Here is a 16,422-nt window from a genome sequence, read left to right as displayed (position 1 = left end):
CAGGTAGTGACTGAGAGCAGTCACACCCTGGCATGTGTATAAATTTCAAGATCAACTGTGTTTCGCTATAGACTGGCCTGAGTCTTGAAATCTTAGCTTTATCGAATAGTAGCTGACCGTAAGGGCCTCAAGACTGTAGTATCAATTGGGGTCAAGCAGTGATTTCCTTTGGAGTTTTGGGGTAACTCCAATGCCACGAACTGGAGCTGGTGACTGCTTGGCCTCAAATCATGTTTTGACGACACAAACTTTGTGGCTTCCACGGCACTTCAACTAACATCATGAAGATAACCGGCAGAATTCGCTCTCGCCACTGAGCGAGGGATGGAAATGAACGGTGAAGATTTGTCGGTCCTACCACGGACGTTGAAAGAGTTCCCCAATTATCCTGGTAGTTCCAGGGGTTCGCAAGTTTTAATGGCGCTAAATGGCTGCCGATTGTTCTAGCTTCTGGGCATTGGAGTCAAGTAGGGTTAGCCAAGATGAGGCTCCGCACCCTTGGTAACTTTCGAAAAGATAAGCTTGAATGCCGTTGTCATCAATGATCAACATTCTGTTTGAAGCAAGGCAGTGTATTCAGGACGCAACTGTGGCCGCATGCATCTTGGTCTCATGGCTCAACCATGCCTTCTTTAGACATCCGAATGAACCAGATCTGACATGAACCGCGAGGTGTCTTCCTGTGGTTAAAGAGCAATCGGCCCACTTGAAAATAGCAAGGGTGGGCTTGACAGATAATGTTCCTCGACATGCGCCATTGGCCTGTGGCCTCACAAGCTCCCTGACAATCTGTTAGCAAATGCAACGACCACAGGGAGAAATTGCGAGCTCCAGACTCTGGAGTCGTACTCCATTATTCAATGGTTTTGCCATACTTGGTCTGGCATGGCTCGTCCCGCTTTGATCCGACCATCCGCCCCTAGAATAAAAGTTGTTGACCATTGGATCCATTTTTTACCAGGAAAAGGTCCCTTTCAGACTCTATCATACTTTCTCTCTTCTTGTGCTTCTCTCTCTCTGCGCTTTGCTCTGCTTGTTCTCTGTTGCTGCTACGTACTGGTGCAGGTCGTGTGTGAGTGAAGAGTGGTTATCATTGTTGTCGCCCACAGATTCTCTGTTGTTTTCTCGTGTCTCCTTGTGGTCCATCTGAAGTGTCACCTTTCTCGCACACGTTGAACTTCATACTCGTATGACTTTGTTCAACATTCCACCTCATCACCACATCAAGCGTATTTGGAAAAGGTTTGATCGTATTGCTTGGCCCCTCTCCGTCCATTGCAGTGCTCTCCAACAGTCGTCTTCAGCTTTGTAAGTCAGGTGTTGATTGGTTGATAAGCCCATCTTCACGACCAGACTCAGGAAGCTGAAGTCATGGCGGACAAACAAGACATGGTGACGCCGGCCCCGGCAGCGGCCCCGCCTTCGAAGAACACCCCCGAAAACACGGCCGCCGTGGACTCGGCCGCTGAGGACAACACCGACCCCAGCAAGACGCATATCAACATCGTCGAGCATGCCCGTTCGGCTGCCCACAAGGAGCGTACCATGACCCTCCGCCAGGGCATCAAGCTCTATCCCAAGGCCATTTTCTGGAGTATCCTCATCTCCACATGTATTGTAATGGAGGGATATGACATCTCTCTCGTCAATAACTTTTGTATGTGTTGACCGATCCCCTGGCCATTCGTGTGTGACTGCAATCAGAGGCCTGGCGTGCGGTGTCAGCATTGATAGTGAGCGAAGCTATAGGTTCATCTCGCTAACACTTACTACCAGATGCCTTCCCGCAGTTCAACAAGAAGTATGGCGTCCTTGGTGATGATGGAGAATACCAGGTACCGGCTGCGTGGCAAGCTGGTCTGAGTAACGTAAGTCATCTGCCCACAAGTCCTCAGTGTACTCGCTCATCAACAATTCATAGGGAGCCCATTGTGGTGAGATCATTGGTCTTTTCATTAACGGATGGATCTCTGAACGATTTGGTTATCGTTACACTGTCATGGCCTGTCTTGTCTGTGTAGCTGGCTTCACAACCATCTTCTTTACCGCTCAGAACGTTCAGACCCTGCTTGTTGCTGAGATACTTTGTGGTATTCCGTGGGGTATCTTCCAAACATTGACCATCACCTATGCATCTGAGGTTTGTCCTGTTGCTCTGCGTGGGTACTTGACGACGTATGTCAACTTCTGCTGGGGCCTTGGCCAGGAGATCGGCATAGGCGTCATTCACGCCATGCTCAAGCGCGACGATGAATGGGCGTACCGCATTCCATATGCTCTCCAGTGGATGTGGCCCTTGCCGCTCCTCATTGGCATCTTTTTTGCGCCCGAATCGCCGTGGTGGCTGGTCCGAAGAGGTCGCACCCAGGATGCTAAGGAGGCATTACTTCGCTTGACCAGTCTCGACCGCGAGACTGACTTTGACGCCGACGAAACTATCGCCATGATGGTACATACAACTGCCCTTGAAGAGAAGATCACATCTGGTGCAAGTTACTGGGACTGCTTCAAGGGCACCGACCTTCGCCGTACCGAGATCGTATGCATGATCTGGGCCATTCAGAACCTAAGCGGCAATTCATTCTCCAACTATTCCACCTACTTCCTTGAACAGGCTGGACTATCAGCCGACAAGGCATATTCATTTGCCCTTGGCCAGTACGGCATCAATATGGCCGGAGTTTTTGGTGCTTGGGGTCTTATGACTTTGGGTATTGGCAGACGATCCTTAGTTCTCTATGGTCTCTGCGGTCTTTGTTCCATGTTGCTCATCATGGGTTTCCTTGGTCTAGTGCCCGAGGCTCATCGAAGTCAATCATCGCTAGCCACAGGCTGTATGATGATTGTATGGGCGCTGTTCTACCAGCTGACCATTGGAACTGTATGCTATTCTCTTGTGGGAGAATTGTCATCTCGGCGTTTGCAGATCAAGACAGTTGTTCTTGGCCGTAACCTCTAGTAAGTCACGAATATTGTGAAAGACAGGGGACGCTGTCCTCAGTTAGCGTTTAGCTATGATGAAACTGTTGTTACTGAGAGCTAACCACATTTGACAACAGCAACGTCGTGGGCATTATCAACAGCGTTTTGACTCCTTATATGCTAAACCCCACAGCCTGGGATTGGGGTAATTATGCGGGATTCTTCTGGGTAAGAGCCACTTCGTCACTCCATAACATATACACCTCGTTACTGACGAGAACAATAGGGCGGTATTTGCTTCTTGTGCATCATCTACACCTTCTTCCGCTTACCAGAGCCAAGTGGGCGCACATTTGCGGAGCTCGACGTGCTTTTTGAGCGAGGTATCAGCGCAAGGAAGTTCGCGTCTACTGAGGTGGATGTATTCCATGAGACCGTGGAGGAGAATGTCATGAATCGGTACGAAGAACTCGCGGACGCACCCTCCGAGAAGGTCCACGACAAAGCATAGGTTGGCAGATTATAACTGCTCAGCCCCCTACGCACTCTGACCCCAGTGCAAGAGATGAATAATGTTGTCGAGATGATTATACTCCAACCTTGCAAATATCCCAGCAAAGCATCAGATGTTCAGCTGAAATGCGCCACATGCAAGATGAAGAGATCTTGCTAAGGGGATATCTCGGATCTTGGTCGGCATTGACATTTGCCTTGGCACTTGCATCACATCGGCGTTGGCGTTTGGGAGTAAGTTCCATATCCTTATGGACTTGCAAAATGTAGTTGCAAAAAACGGGAGGCTCCAGTATGTGATTTAGTAGAAGACGTCACGATAATTGACTTAATGATTCCCTTGGTAGATGCTGTATTTCTTTTGGTGTGAAATTGACCGGTGTTTGAAGCCCCCACGTTTTGGTAATTTCAGTTTGAAATGTTTGGATGGCCACTCCCATAAACCAATCGACGTTTCTGCGCTCAATTACCTTGTGGGTTCCTGTAAAGATAGTATATACCGCAGCCTGGAGCTTGTATGATCCAGCAACGGCATATGTATTGCAGTTGTAGAATACACGGGACCGGGCCGGTCACGAGGACGGAACCGGTGCAGAGGAAATGCGCGTGTTTGTGGGTGTCATAAAGGTAGAGCCCGGTACCTGAGGCATGGGCTCGGTGACGCAGTCAGGGCTAAAGTGAGCATAAAGACAGTAGTGGGAGCGGAATCTGGACAAGCGGAGAGACAATGGGCTTCGAGCTTCAAAGGGCGCTGTCCTGTCCGTATCCTAAGAGCGGACCCGCTGCTACAGACAGGCCCAGCGGAAGACCCAGAAAGGGACGCGCGGTGAAGAGGCCGGAGTCGACCGGACAGCTGGAGAATAAATCGACAGTCGTTGGAAACAGGTCAGGGTCGCATTCGGTTGCCGGCGGTTGATGGGAACTTTCTTTTCTTTCCTCGCTCCTTTCTTGGGGTGGCCTCATATATAAGCTGATTCCAGCAGATATATGGGTTTGTACCAGTGGTGGTATAGAAATTGCTGTTGAAGAGTATAAATATAAGAAGGTTCGTACCGGCCGTTGAAAAGAGTATCATCGAATGCCGGTTTTATCTAGTGATAAATCGAATGCGGATGAACCGGGCTCTTGACATGTGCAAGCTACTTTGAACCGTCGTGCATGTGTCCATATTTGCTTGACAAGGATCCATCTAGATCCCGGGTTTCAAGCGGCCTTGATGATTTTGGGGTCCCAGCTTCTGTACTCAGATCATACTATCCCGAAGCGGCAGGCAATTGGTGACAAAATATCCGTCCTTTCGATGTGGAAACGACAATTTGATCTTGTCGACTCTGGATAAATTGGTGGACCATGCTCATTGTTGTGTTTATTTAGAAATGAATTATGATGGGCAAAAGGAACAAGACCCAACAGGGTAAAAACAGAACCTGGAACCGCCTCAGGCGCACCACTCAGCTTGAGGCGTTTCTTTAGGAAAGAAGGAACGCCCTTGACCCTAACAAACAACAGGGCGGGTTTCAGTTCTTACACAGCTACATACTAGGTAAGCCTAGGACTTTACATATTATCCCCAACTTGGCATATCTTGTTACCTGTAGAGCCTAAATGGCAGTTGACAAAACTAGAGTAGTTCATGTTTAAACTTATACCAACTCTCCTACCTTTTGACTCACAATTCTAGAGTCTGTATCATCCTTAAAAGAGTCATTCTTTCTAGCCAAGAGTCATGGCAAGTAGATCGCAGAGAAACACCCCGGGAAGGATCAAAATATTGTGGCTTGAGCGCCTGTGACTGCCATGCTTCACACGCCGATGTCCGGGGTAACCCCACTAGAATTTCACGGGCAGGAGAAGCCCACCGAGAAATGCCCTGATCAAGGTGAGCTCATTCTGTGGGAGCTGCTTGAAGCCCCCATAAATTAAGGGTCTCGATCCCGTTTCCAGCGTCTGATTGGACAACAGGTCCCCTAGCCCAGCTCCGAAGAGGCCCGATCGCCAAAATGTACGTTAGACACCACGCTTTGCCTAGTCACACTCCGCCATAGGATAGGATCGCCTCAAGTGATCCTACTTCTCCTCCCACGCTTTTTTATTCTCCTCCTCTTTCTCCTCCTTCAACCTCCTTTCAGTCACCAATCCATCCCTCATCATCACCTTCACAATGCTGTCCACTCTCCGAGTCGCCAGCCGCCGGGCTGCCCGTCCTGCTCAGTTCAACCTGGTTGCCATTCGCGCTGCCTCTCACTGGGCTAACGTTCCTCAAGGTCCTCCTGTATGAAGCTCCCTCACTGCCGGCGCACCTCTCCTGTATGATCTCATGCTAACCTCTCACAGGATGTAAGCTGAATCAACCATTTCTGAGCTTTGCGCGAGCTTCTGTTGCTAATCAATTGCTTGTTTGGTTCTGTACAGGCCATTCTTGGTACGTACAACGCCCGCTCTATGCGATGCGCTCCGTTTCTCCGAATACGGGGCGTTTTGCGCCAAAGACAAATCGCTTCACCACCATAAATATCGATATTAACTTGTCTCTCCAGGTATCACTGAAGCCTTCAAGGCCGACAAAAACAGCAAGAAGATCAACCTGGGTATGTTGCGACGTCATCCCCCACCATCCGAATGCGGAGGTTTCTCGCTATTTCTCGACCTCATTCTGACCCGAATCCCATACAGGTGTCGGTGCCTACCGTGACGACGCTGGCAAGCCCTACGTTCTCCCCTCTGTCCGTGAGGCTGAGCTCAAGGTCGTCGATGCCAAGCTGAACAAGGAGTACGCCGGAATCACTGGTGTTCCTGAGTTCCCTCCCGCCGCCGCCAAGCTGGCCTACGGTCCCAACAACCCCGCCCTTGATCGCATCACCATCACCCAGACCATCTCTGGTACCGGTGCCCTCCGTGTCGGTGCTGCTTTCCTCCAGAAGTTCTTCCCTGGTGAGAAGAAGATCTACATCCCTACCCCCTCGTGGGCTAACCACAAGGCCGTCTTCAACCATGCCGGTCTTGAGGTCGAGCAGTACCGCTACTACGACAAGAAGACCATCGGCCTTGACTTCGAGGGTCTGATTGCTGATGTCAAGGGTGCCCCCAACGGCAGTGTCTTCCTTTTCCACGCTTGCGCTCACAACCCTACCGGTGTTGACCCTACCCAGGAGCAGTGGAAGCAGATCTCTGACGTCGTCAAGGAGAAGGGTCACTTCGCCTTCTTCGATATGGCTTACCAGGGCTTTGCCAGCGGTGACACCGACAAGGATGCCTTCGCTGTCCGCTACTTCGTTGAGCAGGGCCACAACATTGCCCTGTGCCAGTCTTTCGCCAAGAACATGGTACGCTAAACAAATTTACATGTGCTATCTAAAAACAGCCAGCTAACAATCTCATAGGGTCTCTATGGTGAGCGTATTGGTGCCTTCTCCCTTGTCTGCGCCGATGCCGACGAGAAGAAGCGTGTCGACTCTCAGCTCAAGATCATCATCCGACCTCTGTACTCCAACCCTCCCATCCACGGTGCCCGCATCGCCTCCGAGATCCTCAACAGCCCTACTCTCTACAAGCAGTGGCTCGGTGAGGTCAAGCAGATGGCTGACCGCATCATCACCATGCGTGCCCTCCTCAAGGAGAACCTTGAGAAGCTCGGCTCCAAGCACGACTGGTCTCACATCACCAGCCAGATCGGCATGTTCGCCTACACCGGTCTGACTGCTGAGGAGATGACTCGCCTTGCTGAGGAGTTCTCCGTCTACGCTACCAAGGACGGCCGTATCTCTGTCGCTGGTATCACTTCTGAGAACGTTGGTCGTCTTGCCGAGGCCATCTACAAGGTCAAGGGTTAAATACGAAATGACCAGAGTATAAAATGAGAAGGATGTGCGTCCAGTGATCACACTGCTTTGAAAAGTGATCTCTTGGATGCAAAAAGACAGCTACGACCATGAAAGCTGTCGGGGCGGATGGATTGAAAATACCCCAAGTCTAGGGTCCAAGTCTAGTATCAGACTTGGAGAACTAATGACGAGACGAAGAGAATCTGAAAATACATGTACGAGTAACCTATATAGAAGACGTTCTATGCGTTCGCTACCTCTCCAGCACCTCATACTGAGTTTGGAAATGTGAAGATATATACATTCGATCTAAGTAGGTATTAAGTCTAAGTTATGCTAGCAATTCGCGCCGCTCTTGTGCCATCATTATCTTTCATACAGCGTGAATAGTTTGAAACACATTGTGTCTCACAATTACCACCCCTCGTTAACCCTGGTTCAGTCGGTCCAGGTCTCTTTTTACTTCATCCATTTGTCTCGCCATGTCCCGATATACCCTCGACATCTCCCTCATCTTCCTCTCCTTTGTCTCTCCGCCATCAACACCGACGCCGTACTCTCCCAACTCAGCCTGCAGACCGCGAATGCGCTCCTCACCTCGCATTCTAGCATCGCGCAAGTGCGCGCCATAGTTCTTCAGAGCAGCAATTGCTTCGGGTGTGTAGACCGCGCGGCGCACAGAGGCAGCAGCTATAGCAGCATCGGCGTCGTGACGACGAGCTTGAAGGGCGACATCTGCGGCGCGGAGCTCAAGACTGCGGGCTACAACGCCGTGCTTTACTTCAAGAGCGCGGACGAGAAGACTCAAAGCATTGCTGGCGGACTGAAGAAGAGTTGTCAACGCGGCCAGGGAGCGTAACCGGTGAGTGCTCAGATCTGCTTCTGCAGCTGTGAGGTCAGAATGCCAGGACGTGAGGGTAGCTGGCAGCGAAGCAATATGTCGATGGAGAAAGGATGGATTCGTAGACGGATGAGCGATTCGTGCAAGACCTAATGCCCAGGTCCGTAAATTCGATGCGATGACTGGTGCAAGAGCTGGAAGGAGAGTCTCAAGGTCTGAAAGGGGAGGATGGGCGAATAGGAGCTGGAGGGTATCTTGAGGAAGAGGCGGATTGTTGGCGTCGAGAAGTGAAGGGAGGATGAGAAGAAGATCAAGTAGAGGTTCTGGAAGCGAAGGCTGTTGCTGTAATTGCGATCTTGATTCTGTAGGTTGTTGATTTTGAGGTGCTCGTAGGCGGGAGGAAGCTCTTGTTGCGGGCGGTGTGCTTGATGGTGTTGCTGATGAGATGGCGAGAGTTAAGAGATGTTGTTTCGCGCAGACAAGACGCCTGCGGTTGAGTTCCTATACCCCAAGTCAGAATACAACACCATTATTGAAACGATAACCACGGAGTAGTCTCACCTCTCGAACTGCAGCTCGCTCTTTAGCTCTGGGATCCTCCTTAGTCGATCCATCAGGATTAAGTACAAGATTAGTAAGTTTACTATAGAGATTCGCAAAATCAGGATTATTCTGAAGAACAGAGTCTTCCACAGGAGGAAACATGGCCATCGTATATCAGATCAGATCAGGTCAGATCAGGTCAGATCAGGTCAGATCCCGCTGTCAACAAATACTCATTGTTTGCTTTGTTGATAGTGAAGCTGTAGTGGATCCCATCGCGAAGACACCACGAAATCACCTGATTGGGCAATTCCCTCAAGTTAAACGGCCCACGTCTCCGGCGCCGGAACATCACGCCCCTCCGAACAACGACAGCCCAAAAATCTCAACTCCAAAAGGTCATTGATATCGTCGACGATCAGCGCATCTCGAAGGGGGCACTCCGCGCTCGAAAATCTCCGCCCGCCTCGACGTCAATTGAAGACCAATGTCTCGTATATAACCAGAAAATCACACTCCGAGATTCGATAACGAATATCATGGCATCCTGGGCCCCCGCTCGGCCGGCTCTGAGGGCCCTGGTCTCATCATCAACAGCGACTCCCGCTCGACTATTCAGCACAACTCTTCCTCAGCAGACCAAGACGATCAAGTCACATCTTCTGCCCAACCGTCTGATCCCCCCATACCCCTATGGCGAGCGAAGAGTCTACAAGCAGTCCAACAAGGGTCTATACGGCTCAGCGAGAATTCGTTTCGGTAACACTGTTGCGGAAAAGTACAACAACAAGGCCCGTCGATTTTGGCGTCCAAACGTTCACGTCAAGGTCTTCAGGCTACCCGCAATACAAGCCAACGTCAAGACCCGCCTCACACTCCGAGTTCTCAAGACCATCCGCCGAGAGGGTGGTCTCCAGGAATATCTTCTCAAGAGCAAGCCCGCCAGGATAAAGGAGCTTGGCCCCGGTGGCTGGAACTTGAGGTGGCTACTCATGCAGTCCAAGGATATTCAGAAGCGGTTTAACGAGGAGCGTATTGCTCTAGGTATGCCGCCCAAGGAGATTGAGGACCGGGATGATATTATTCAGTATGCGCTCGATTTCGCTACTCCGGGGCCCCTAAGCAAGCGTAGTCAAGCGACGCTGGGCGAACTTCTGGCGCAGGAGTTTGTGTTGGGTGACGAGGATTTGGCTGATTTGGAGGGCATTCAAGAGCTGTCAGATGAGGACGAGGCCCTGTTATTCAAGGAGCTCGATGCAGAGATGGAAGCCAGAAAGACACAAGGCGAGCAAAAGATTACGGTGTAAAATGTCTTATGTATAATATGTACCAAAACCCCCCATTTTCAACGCCTTCCAACCATTGTATCACCAACCCGCCAGAGCCACGATAGAAAAGACTTTTTTGTTCATGCTGTCATTTCAATGGTTGCTACATAATCCAAACATGGTATCACTTTTAATCTAGAAACGGAGATCCCAACCAATCTTGGGGCCCAACTTGGGCAGCTCATCAGCGACGCTCTGCACGTCCTTGTCACCACGGCCACTCAGGCAGATGACAATATCCTCACCCTTCTTCATTGTCTTGGCAAGCTCAATGGCACCAAAGATACCGTGAGCAGTCTCAAGAGCAGGAATGATACCCTCGAGCTGACTCATGAGTTTGAAGCCAAGGAATGCCTCAGCATCAGTGGCAGCAACGAACTTGGCTCGCTCGTTGTCCTTCCAAGAGCTCAGCTCAGGTCCGACACCGGGGTAATCAAGACCAGCGGAAACGGAATGTGTCTCGGTGATTTGACCGTGCTTGTCCTGGAGAACATATGTCCTCACACCATGTAAGACACCCTTGGAACCACCAGTGAGAGTAGCACTATGTCTGGCGGTATCAACACCGTCACCACCTGCCTCAACACCCAGAAGTTTGACAGTAGGCTCATTCTCGAAGGGGTAGAACATGCCGACAGCGTTACTGCCACCACCAACACAAGCCACAACAGCATCGGGAAGCTTGCCTCGCTTCTCGAGCATTTGTTGCTTGGTCTCGTTACCGATCACTGACTGGAAGGTTCGGACAATGGTAGGGAAGGGGTGAGGTCCGATGGCAGAACCGATGATGTAGTGGGTAGTATCCAAGTCAACGACCCAAGCGCGGAGGGCCTCGTTGACAGCGTCTCGAAGAGTCTTGCTGCCAGCTTCGACAGCAACAACCTTGGCGCCGAGAAGCCGCATACGGAATACGTTGAGGGCCTGTCGTCGGACGTCCTCCTATTCAATGCATTAGTGACGATATTCAGATCAGCGAATAGGCTTAAACTTACAGCTCCCATGTAAACTGTGCACTCCATACCAAACTTGGCACAAACGGTAGCGGTAGCAACACCGTGCTGACCAGCACCAGTCTCAGCGATAATGCGTTTCTTTCCGAGTCTTCGAGCAAGGAGAAGTTGTCCCAGAGCGTTGTTGATCTTATGACTACCAGTGTGGTTCAGATCCTCACGCTTGAGCCAGATGTTGGCACCACCAGCGTGCTCAGTGAGTCGCTCAGCCAAGTGCAAGTGGCCAGGTCGCCCCATGTACTCGTAGTAAGATCGGTACTCCTCCCAGAAAGAAGGGTCGTCCTTGATCGCATTGAATCCATCCTCCAGTTGTGACAGGCAGTCCATCAGACTCTCAGGAACGTACTGACCACCGAACTCGCCAAATCGCTCGGGGATCTTGCCGTGAAGAGCAGCGAGCTGAGCAACCAGGGCGCTGTCCTCCTCGGCAGTGATATCGGCATCTGTGACAGTACCACTGACGGTAACGTTCTCGCCGCTGGGCTCCTTAGCACCAGCAACAGCCTCAACAAGTCCGACCTCTCTTGTGTTCTCATCGGAATCGCGACCTGATAGGTAGGCACAGTACTTCTCGACATCGGCAAGAGCCTGGCCGGGAGCGGCGTTCTTGATGGTGGTGATGATCTGACTGCCGACGACGACACCGTCTGACAAAGTAGCGACACTTAGGAAGTGCTCTCGAGTGCTGACACCGAAACCGACAGCGGCGGGCTTGTTGCCGCTGTACTTCTTCACTCGCTCCAGAAGGTCGGGAAGGTTCGCGTTAAGAGTGCCGGTAGCGCCAGTGACGCCCATGCGGGAAACGACGTAGATGAATGAATCGGCGAGCTGGCAGAGAATCTTCATTCGGGTATCTGATGTAGCGGGAGCGATAAGAGGAACATATGAGAGACTATGTATAGAATCAGTATTGTGCTCAGGTCGATTTGGGCGTTTTGACTCACCGGCCCTTGTTGCAGAGCTTTCGGAAGGAAATAGCCTCCTCGGGAGGCAAGTCGACGACGATGAAGCCATTGATACCAGAGGAGTGGCAGTCCTGGAGCAGCTTCTCCTCACCGTAGCTTAGAAGAGGGTTGTAGTATCCCATAAGCATAACGGGGGCCTTGAGACCGCGAGATCGGGCCTCCTTCACCATCGCCAGTGTGGACTCGATTGTGACGCCATTCTCGAGAGCGATCTAAACCAGTCAATTCCTGTCTAATCGAAGCGATTGGTGCTGTACGAACCGTGTTGGCAGTTTGGATCGTAGGACCATCGGCAATTGGGTCGGTGAACGGCGCACCGACTTCGATAACGTCTAGAGTTGCGACTCGGTTAGTACAGTTCACAGGCGTCATTGAGCCGAGGAAAACTTACCGGCGCCACCCTTCTCGAGAGCCAGGAGGATGTTGGGTGTGTCCTCGGGCTTGGGGTAACCAGCAGTGACATATGTTACCAGCGCAGACTGTTTAATAGAGAAGAGTCATTGTCAGTTTCTTTGTTCCTCCAGCAAAAGTTGGTATTCTCGCCGTTTTACCCCGCGGAGGGGCAGTCATGACGGGAATTTGGTGTACTGACCCTGTTCTGCTCCTTGCAGCGCCTGAAAGTCTGTTTGATAGCGTCCATAGCGAATTGATTATCGACTCTGGTCCTAGAAATGATATGGAGATTGAAAGGGGGAAATTCCTAGGGAGGACGTGGTGATCTTTAAAGAAAGAAAGGAAGAATTGAGGCGAGGGTTGTTTGTTGGTGACTGCATTCTCATTCTCCGCCACCGATTCCGGAAGAACGAGTTCCGCCACCTGCAGTTGAGCCATTGGACTCGTTAGCTCCTTCCCGCACATGCAAGTCGCCCGCAGGTGCATATTCCGCCCACACTCCGCCCTGCATCAAGCATCATAGCACCCACTTCGGCTCCGGAATTCCCTAATTGGGGAATCAATCAACATGACATTGGATGGAGCTTTGGTTGCAATCTCAGGGCCTTGCATCATGGCATCTGAATCGTGTGACATATCTTGTGCTCCTACCTATGTAAGCAATTACGGACATTACGATTGGGTATTATCTAGCATTTACCTTTGCTGCAGTCATCATGCACATGAAGACTAAGGCACATACGAGGGAGTCTCTTTGTCGAGCAGCTCCGACGCCAAGCAGTTTGTAACAAAGAGCCACATGTAGGGCTGAATTAGCATCAGGAATGACCCTTTGGATCAGAAACAGAACAAACTTTCACTGATCAAAGGGAGTCTACGCACTGTTATGCAGTCACAATAGCCATGTGTTCATCACGCATGCATCACATCCGCATCACCACCACTATACACAGCCATATTTGCAATTGTAGCCTTCAATTTGTTGTTACTGTGTCATTCTAGGGCTAGAAACAATCTGGCTGAAATCATGACCACAAACAATGTAGAACACGAACCAGACCCAAGACTATCCCTTAGACACGAAACATAGACCAAGTATCCAACGACCACTACCTTTTTTTCCCTTCTGGATATCAATTGAGAAACATATGAAATAAATATGAGTTGCCTCCATGTCCAAGATACGTTATATTGACGCCTTCCGTATAGTCATCGCTTCATGCAGTTGAAAAGGATCGTCTCTCTCGGCGCGGGTCCAGCCAGGGCCAGAGTAAGAAAAAAAGAAACTGCAAGAAATCATCCTTCAACTGGCTATCGGGCTCCGACACTCCTAGTATTTGCCGCTTGCCGTGTCTAAGTAGCCGTAGGAGCTGCTTCTTTGGTGACCGTCCACCTGTGTAGCACGGGCCCCTGTTGCACCGGACATGAACTTCTCGTCATGCCTGCTTGCATCTTCTCTGTAGTGATCTATCTCGCCAGAGGAGGACCCAAAACGAGGAAAGTGTGTTGCGCCATCGGGATTGGCGGGATCATGATGTCCGACACGAGGACTCAAGCCCGGTCTATTGTCTCCAGTATAGCGCATACCACCTTCAGCGCGGCCCTTGTCTGGTGAGACCATGCCGACAAGTGTCCATACTGTGCCAATGAGGACAACAAGTACATACACTAGAAGGATACCGGTAGAAATAAGAGCATCTTGTATCAGTTTGCCGTGAAGCCAATCTGTAACTGCTTTGACAGCCCCCGTGACCTCATCAGTAGTGGCGGACGACGGGGATGCCAGGAACGTGTTAAGCTCCGAGTCACCTTCAACCGAGTCCTTCGCACCCTCGCTGAAGGTATTGTTTTCGAAGAGTGGGAAGTTGACCTGGGCGTGGTCATGAACCCAGGTGAGTCCCTTTTGCACGCTCTCGATCTTGATACCGATAACACAGTGAAGGACTGTCTTGATAGGGTCAAGGAGGATGGTTCCCTTGAAGACAGTGTTAAGTCCATCATTCATGGTATCAATGAATGTGTTGAGAGTGTCGTTAACAGCATCCGTGGCGTTGGTAACATAGCCAAGGACGTCGTTGTTGATTTCACTGTTGAAACCAGTGATCACGCCGTTGGCATCATGGGCCCATTCAGCCGAAACGCTTTCGAGGTTCTCAACAACATCGTCAGCAAATGCGCCGACTTGACCTGCGAGGGCAGGCACTTGGTCTCTAATCGCCTTGAGAAGAAGCCACTGGCAAAAGCAAGAGAAGAAGCCAGCAATTGCAAGAGACAGAATGAAGAGGGCTGGGACGGATGTTGCATAAGCGATAAGCCATCGTACAAGAATCTGTCGCTTGCCCTTGAAGTGCGAAGCGATCTTGATGCCCGCAGTAGCCGTCATGGGTCGAGACGCAATGTAGACAATGTCCATAGGGTCATACGAGTTTTGAGCAATAAGACGAGCATGCTGCTGTTGTCGCCGCCAGCGTCTGATCTCAAGCCAAGCCATGGGAACAATGGCGGCCAGAGCGAGAATAATCAAGACAGCGATGAAGATGGTTCGAGCTTTGTGGATAAGTTCGAACAGGTTGTTGAAGAAGTCGTTGAGAGCAGTGTTCTCAGAACAGAAGGTCAGCTTCTTCTTCTGGGCGAGAGGGAAGACATCCCGATCGAATTTGTAATTGCCGTAAGTTTCGTTGAGGGCTTTGCGGACGAAGTCGAACGGGATCGAGATGGCTTGCTCCGTCAAGTTCTGGACTTCTCGGAAGTCAGGGAGATCGTCTTCCAATTTACGGACATCCTTAACGAAATCTTCGGACTTGATGTCAAAGTCCTTTAGTTCCTTGACGGGGCTGGAGAAGTCAACCTTGGGGATATCGGGAACAAGGTCTCCAAAGACAGAGTCTTCAATTCCCTTGGTGACCTTATTAATGCCATCTTCAAGTTCCTTGGAGAGGCTGTCTATCTTTTCCACAGCCTTGTCAATCACGCCGTTGAACTTTTCAGTTGCCCCTTCAGTGACATCGGCAACAACATCCAGACTGCCGTGGACCATGGCGGTAATCAGGCACACGTAAGTGGCAGTTAGAAAGTTGATGTAGAACACGATCATGTTCTTGACGCCGACAAGGACCAGGTCGAGCAAGTACACCATGGCATCGACTGACTTTTCGATTCCAGAGGCTGCGAGTTCGTTTACGCCCCTAGAGAGGTAATGAGGCATGGAGGCCATGGCGCTGCCAACATCTTCGACTTTGGTACAGGCGGAGAGGGCTTTAACTTTGGCATCTCCGACGTTTTCTTTGAGATCGACAATGAGGATCATGACTCGGACCAGGACTAGGATGAGGAGAATTGTCCAGCGATTCATCCATATTTGGGAGAGCCTTGCTCTGAGGCTGAGGTAGGGAGTAATATTTGGAGCAGTATCGGCTCTAGCTTCTTGAACTTTTCGCATCTCGGTCATTTCGAATGATTCTGACCGGAGGGAGTTGGGTACGGCCGGGTAGACCGGTGGGTCGTCGTTTTCTTTCCGTGAGGAGACCATCTTGAATCTGTGTTTGTTGGTAAATGCAAACGATTAAGTTTGTATGAGATTGTATAAGTAGAAAAATGCGAAGACCGAAGGAAGAGGAGGCTGGGTTCGAGTGAGATGTGATGATGATTTACACGACGAAGGGACAAAGATTAATTAGGTAAAGAGCCCAAGATGAAAGATGAAAGAAATGGGACAAAGGAAATGACGGCCGTGAGCAAAAAATATTTCCAGTCTATCGTCTATGATTCCATGTTGATTGTGCAAGGTTGAAGTGCGATTGTGTATGAGTGAAAGAAAAGGCCGAACAATAGAACAATAGGAAGGGGAATAGCAACAATAAGAGAGAGTGATTGAGAAAGCTTTGACGCAAAACATACCTGACTCACTCCACAAATAGAGTATCCAATGAATAACAAATTCCAATAGAAATCAGCTGTAACAGAAACGCCTTTGACAATTCTGGCGGCAGCGCTTAGGGTACGAGAGTGAGGTTGAGTTGAGTGAGCTAAGCGCCCGCCTATACTGGTGACCAGTCACGATGCTAGCAAAGGCCTGAACACAAACGG

At 50.4% G+C, this 16,422-nt stretch overlaps 6 protein-coding genes across 6 annotated transcripts; 3 read left to right on the top strand and 3 right to left on the bottom strand.

Moving 5' to 3' along the window:
• The first annotated feature begins 1,006 nt into the window (after positions 1-1,006).
• FOBCDRAFT_49182 (and other transporter-domain-containing protein) lies at positions 1,007-3,792 on the top strand. The gene is made up of 5 exons (XM_031188129.3): positions 1,007-1,657; positions 1,777-1,868; positions 1,922-2,958; positions 3,060-3,150; positions 3,209-3,792. Exons 1-5 carry the CDS (start codon positions 1,372-1,374, stop codon positions 3,431-3,433), a joined length of 1,731 nt encoding a protein of 576 aa, XP_031035394.2. The 5' UTR covers positions 1,007-1,371; the 3' UTR covers positions 3,434-3,792.
• Positions 3,793-5,596: 1,804 nt separating this feature from the next.
• On the top strand, positions 5,597-7,265 carry FOBCDRAFT_297375 (pyridoxal phosphate-dependent transferase; the record flags this gene model as incomplete). Its single annotated transcript, XM_059611911.1, has 6 exons — positions 5,597-5,707; positions 5,770-5,772; positions 5,848-5,857; positions 5,973-6,023; positions 6,109-6,758; positions 6,816-7,265. The coding sequence occupies 6 exons, from the start codon at positions 5,597-5,599 to the stop codon at positions 7,263-7,265; spliced, it is 1,275 nt and encodes a 424-aa protein (XP_059465635.1).
• Positions 7,266-7,683: 418 nt separating this feature from the next.
• FOBCDRAFT_297374 (uncharacterized protein) lies at positions 7,684-8,808 on the bottom strand (the record flags this gene model as incomplete). The annotated part of the gene is made up of 2 exons (XM_031188133.2): positions 7,684-8,598; positions 8,659-8,808. 2 exons carry the CDS (start codon positions 8,806-8,808, stop codon positions 7,684-7,686), a joined length of 1,065 nt encoding a protein of 354 aa, XP_031035398.2.
• A 230-nt stretch (positions 8,809-9,038) lies between these two features.
• FOBCDRAFT_49166 (mitochondrial 54S ribosomal protein YmL24/YmL14) lies at positions 9,039-10,231 on the top strand. The gene has a single exon (XM_031188135.3). The coding sequence runs from the start codon at positions 9,180-9,182 to the stop codon at positions 9,945-9,947; it is 768 nt and encodes a 255-aa protein (XP_031035400.2). The 5' UTR covers positions 9,039-9,179; the 3' UTR covers positions 9,948-10,231.
• Positions 10,026-12,674, bottom strand: FOBCDRAFT_49163 (tryptophan synthase beta subunit-like PLP-dependent enzyme). The gene is made up of 6 exons (XM_031188134.3): positions 12,536-12,674; positions 12,335-12,422; positions 12,205-12,275; positions 11,923-12,155; positions 10,961-11,870; positions 10,026-10,907 (listed from the first exon to the last, which is right to left on the bottom strand). Exons 1-6 carry the CDS (start codon positions 12,581-12,583, stop codon positions 10,104-10,106), a joined length of 2,154 nt encoding a protein of 717 aa, XP_031035399.1. The 5' UTR covers positions 12,584-12,674; the 3' UTR covers positions 10,026-10,103.
• A 948-nt stretch (positions 12,675-13,622) lies between these two features.
• Positions 13,623-15,865, bottom strand: FOBCDRAFT_297372 (uncharacterized protein; the record flags this gene model as incomplete). Its single annotated transcript, XM_031188136.3, has 1 exon — positions 13,623-15,865. One exon carries the CDS (start codon positions 15,863-15,865, stop codon positions 13,667-13,669), a length of 2,199 nt encoding a protein of 732 aa, XP_031035401.2. The 3' UTR covers positions 13,623-13,666.
• Between the last annotated feature and the right edge of the window lie 557 nt (positions 15,866-16,422).

Source organism: Fusarium oxysporum, chromosome VIII (genome assembly GCF_013085055.1).
Source record: "Fusarium oxysporum Fo47 chromosome VIII, complete sequence".
Taxonomy (NCBI): Eukaryota; Fungi; Ascomycota; class Sordariomycetes; order Hypocreales; family Nectriaceae; genus Fusarium; species Fusarium oxysporum.
This window is presented reverse-complemented; position numbering and strand designations above follow the sequence as displayed.